Source organism: Pistacia vera, unplaced genomic scaffold (assembly GCF_008641045.1).
Source record: "Pistacia vera cultivar Batoury unplaced genomic scaffold, PisVer_v2 Contig185, whole genome shotgun sequence".
In the NCBI taxonomy this organism is placed as follows: Eukaryota; Viridiplantae; Streptophyta; class Magnoliopsida; order Sapindales; family Anacardiaceae; genus Pistacia; species Pistacia vera.
Window position 1 is genome coordinate 1 of NW_022195948.1, and position 4611 is coordinate 4611.

At 35.2% G+C, this 4611-nt stretch overlaps 1 protein-coding gene across 1 annotated transcript; it reads right to left on the reverse strand.

Moving 5' to 3' along the window:
* Positions 1-1743: 1743 nt before the first annotated feature.
* LOC116126892 (myosin heavy chain kinase B-like) lies at positions 1744-4449 on the reverse strand. The gene is made up of 5 exons (XM_031412573.1): positions 4158-4449; positions 3827-4063; positions 3119-3238; positions 2725-2853; positions 1744-2110 (listed from the first exon to the last, which is right to left on the reverse strand). The coding sequence occupies exons 1-5, from the start codon at positions 4380-4382 to the stop codon at positions 2090-2092; spliced, it is 732 nt and encodes a 243-aa protein (XP_031268433.1). The 5' UTR covers positions 4383-4449; the 3' UTR covers positions 1744-2089.
* Positions 4450-4611: the final 162 nt, after the last annotated feature.

Here is a 4611-nt window from a genome sequence, read left to right on the forward strand (position 1 = left end):
AATATATAAAGCTAACTGTTCCCTATATACATCAGAACTATAACGCCATTTAGTACCCATATTAGTTATTTGAGTTTGATTGTTTTCTCTATTTCCATGTTGATTAATATGTTTATTAGCATGCCTTTTTAAAGTACTAGTACCATTACCTGAATCAGCTTTATAAATATTTCCACAGTATTTGCATCTCGCTTTCTTGACTTGAACGCCATTTTCTGTCTCGTAAAACTTGTTGAAATGCGCCCAAATGTCTAATGTGTGTCTGTCTTCTCTTCCGACGACAGTTGATAATCCCGCCTCAGCTTGAGATGAAGTTGGACGAGCACGACGATTACGAGGATGACTTCTACAACCACCGAGAGCTGTTGGAATCGGGGGCATAGTTTGAGGTCTATCGGATTCTGAGAATGGGAAAGCGGGACTATTTGAATCTCCTCCTGCATTTATGTTAGTAAAATCAGCGGGACTAGGACTAGGATAGTAGTTTCCGTCATCATTGTAATTGATGGGAGAGAAATATCTATCCATTGTAGTTGAAAAAAAAAATTGATGTAGAAGAAATAAAAATTAAAGAAAGAGAATTGGAATATGGAAATTGGAAATATGAATTAAAAATTGCAAAAACTAATCAAAAATGAATAATTGAGAGATTAGAGAATATGAGAGAATGAGAGAATTTGAGTTGTGAGAAAAATGTGAGAGTTTAGGGCCAACTTATAGGAAAAAATGGGAAAGAAAAATGACGAAAAAGACTCATCCAACGACTATAAAACGGCTATATTTCAAGGGTAAATGGGTAATTTGAAAAATAAAATAAAAATTAAAATAAAATAAAAATTTTTATTTTTTTATTTTTTTCGGCCAACCTAGAGGGTTGGCTATTGCAACCCGGCAGGTTGGCGGGTTAGCCGTTACAACCCGCTGGGTTGCAACAGCCAACCTTGCGGGTTACCGGGTCTCTTGAAAAAGAGACAAAATAGCAACCCGCCGGGTTGCGGGTTGCCATTGTGCAACCCGGCCCACCTGGGGGTTGCTGCCGGGTTAGGGTCAACCCGGGTTTAACCCGTATTTTTACGGGTCGGGTTAGGGTTGACCCGCCTAACCCGGCCCAAATGTTCCACCTTTACTTCCAAATGAGAGCCGCTGTCATTCATTGTCAACAGTACAAGTCCTGACTTCCGCAATCCTCTCCTTTTCATAATTTACATGTAACAAGTAGCTGAAATTTCTTGTGCAATCTGTTGTGAAAATAGTGATATAAAGATGACAAATTAAATTGGGAGCACCCTGAAACAATATCTATGAGTTACAAATAAGTGAGCTACACAGAGCAACATAAATTAGGAAAATGAGACATGCAGAGCAATATGAACTAACTAGGAAACTATCTTCATATAATGCACAAATCGTTGGCTTCTTTGGTCATTGTTGGTGAAAGGCTAATTTCTTTTTCTTTTTCTTTTTCTTGAAACTGTGAAGTCAGTGTTTACTATGATTTTTCATTTTCTGTTTTCACAAAATATAAAATCCATATTTTTCTTAGTATTTACAATTTTATTCTATTTTTCCGAAAAACTAGTATATCGAAGGTGCTTTCTTGTTTCACTACTTAAATTTTTTACAATATATCAAACATTGACTTTAATCTCAAAACTACATAAGTTATAATCATTTTATTAAAACAGGAGAAAAGAAAACTTGATGAAAAGTTTTCCTTGTAAACAAGAGCTTCACATTCAGAGATCGTCAATCATGTATTTTACATGAACTTATATACATGACCATTATCTGTACAATGTTCTCTACAGAAAGAACGCCTTCCAGTTTTAGTATATTTCCTTTCCTTATTTATATTCTTTACACAAATGTCCATGTATTATTGTTCTACAAAGTTTACCAAGGAGGAAACCACCAGAATACTAAAAATCTCCCATCCTTTGTCAGGGATCCATAATCCTATTCATAATTATCCTGGTACTCCATCTGTGTTTTCAATTACTTCCCACAAAGTTCCCAGAAGTTAAGGATGGATAGCTGAGCTTTACAAATATAGAGCAACCAAAAGCAGCTTAATATGTGAAGAGTCTGATCACTTTCCGTAATAATATACCTGGTGTAATCAAATACACATAATACTGATTAGAAGTTCAACCACAATAAGGAACATAAAACAACAGAATGCATATTGGAACGTTAATCACTAATATATTATAATCCAAAAGTTCAAACCCTTTTAACGGCATAAACTCTAATTTGATATTTTCATTGCACTGATAAGTTTGCAATTTCAGTGGACTACTACACTCACATTTTTTACAATTACCGAAGTTGTACAATATTTATATTTAATTTTTTTCAGGGCAATGTATTAACCAGTTGTCATCAAATAATAAAATTAATTCTTGCATTTTGATTATGTGAATACTTGGTTGTATGTAAAAATCTGCAACACCTCTGTTAACCCAAATGAAAATATATACAAAAAGAAGTTGGGTGTTTTAGTGATCCGTATCATGTGACAAAAAATCACAGTTCTTCACTCACCAATAAAGTTCTCAGATGACAGAAGCTAAACCACCATAACTAGGAAAATCCTTAAAGACGACAGTTGTAGGTCGCACATTTTTCAGGAAAATGTCATAGCATCCATTTCAAATATGTGCAACAAGTGCAAGACAATGGCATGATGCTCACAAAAGCATATACAACAAAAAAATGGCTTACCTTAACAGTTCGGTCAGCATATCCAACAAAAAGCTTTCCTTGCCAGTAAAACAAAGCTGTTATGACAGAACCACAGGATATTGAACCAATAGGTATGGCATCCACGTGAAACTCATTCACCATTAGTTCCTACAAATTGATAGCAACATTGATGAGTAACATAAGTTCCTAAATAAATGAAATATATATTAAATTTAATTCAGAAGAGTTTAGACAGAAACAGGATATTATTAGCTTAAAGTTAAAATCACAGTTGAAAAGAACTTTCAAATGCAAATATGTACTACATTACAAGTTCTTAAATAGGTTAATATCAGCCATGAATCAGCTTGTCCGCCTTCAAGCCATACAAGAATTGATGTAATCAATATAATTAAACAAACAAATGATACACCTGCACACTGACAGTCTTGTCCCAGCCTCCTGTAAACAGCCATTTCCCCTCCATGCAAATAGACAGGATGGAACCATTATGTGTTTGCATGGATTTCATTAACACATCATTACTCCAGACCTGCAGGATGTAGTGTTGAAAGATAATAAATTCACTGACTAAGTTAATCAGGAAAAAAGCTTGAAAGGAAAGCAGCAAATCCATATTGGTATTCCCCATGACAAGGAAACACTACTATATATTCCCCATTGGCTCAAAAATCATATTCATGTGCATGTTCAAGCATACACATTTTCGAATGCGGAACTGCAGATGCACAATACTTAAGCATATAAATCAATCTTTCCTCAAGCTCATGCAATGTAATTCTAGCATTCTACATTAACTATCTACGAAGTCATAAACTGCAGAAATCAAAGTAAATGTCCAAATCTCATATCCTCCCAGAAGTGGTGGTCGTTAACCACTCCGTAAGGATTCTGCCACCTAAGCTTCATAATTTTATGATGCTAATAAAATATTAAATTCTGTCCCACATTGTCACATGCGAATTCTCAGCATAACATGACCAAAATAACTTTGGCAGGCTATTATAGACCACCTTGAAAGTTCAAAATTATTTCACTTACATGTAGTGTCAGCTATTCAATACCCATAAAACATAAACAGATCAAACCTGGCTCAAGCAAGTATCAGAGACTACAACACCTTTATAGATCCATTTTCATGAGCTGCAACAATAGTATGCTGATTGGCAGTAAGAGACAAGACAGAGTATACATTCCCCATACTGACTTCCTCCAATACCGTCAACAGACTATGATCACTTAGACTCCACAATCGGATGGTTCCATCCCAACTCCCACTATAAAGAACCCCATTGCATACTGCTAGTGTAGAAACTACGGATTTGTGACCATTCATAGTGCATGATAGGGCACCATCCTGTAAAAGACAATACATTATGGATAATGTATAGCATTTGGAAAAGATGAGGTTATAATTGGAATAGATCATGCGATGACAAAAAATTCATTACCAGCAATGACCACACTTTAATTGTCTTATCTCCACTGCCAGTATATAGATATTTCCCTAAACTAGCCAAGGCATGAATACCACTATAACGCCAATCCTTTGGTTCATTCCATTTCTTTATTGGTTCTTGCCCAAGAGGGAAACTAGTGCTCCATACAAATATACCACCTCCACTGTCACCACTTATGCATAATGGTTGTTCTTCATCCACATAGACTACTGCCATGACTTTATGCTCATGACCTTTGAATGTATGTACATGAGAAAAGTCCTGCACATAAGCACAAAGAAGGTAGTTGCTGAAAACAGATAACAGAAAATAAGCCTCAAATCCAATAAAATAATTAAAAAGAAAAAAGAGAGAAAACTTTATGCTCTCTCATATCATATCAATCAAACAAAATACTGAAGTGGATCTACTTACGCATTCAATATGAATAGATAAGAATCATGAC

What these genes read in the sequence shown, in the direction of transcription:
- LOC116126892 (XM_031412573.1), bottom strand. Translation starts at nt 4,382, where the DNA reads ATGGCAGTAGTCTATGTGGATGAAGAACAACCATTATGCATAAGTGGT. An exon ending in TTAAAGTGTGGTCATTGCTG is followed by an intron (nt 4,064 to 4,157) that starts GTAATGAATTTT and finishes TGTCTTTTACAG; the next exon opens with GATGGTGCCCTATCATGCAC. An exon ending in ATGCTGACCGAACTGTTAAG is followed by an intron (nt 2,111 to 2,724) that starts GTAAGCCATTTT and finishes TGATTACACCAG; the next exon opens with GTATATTATTACGGAAAGTG.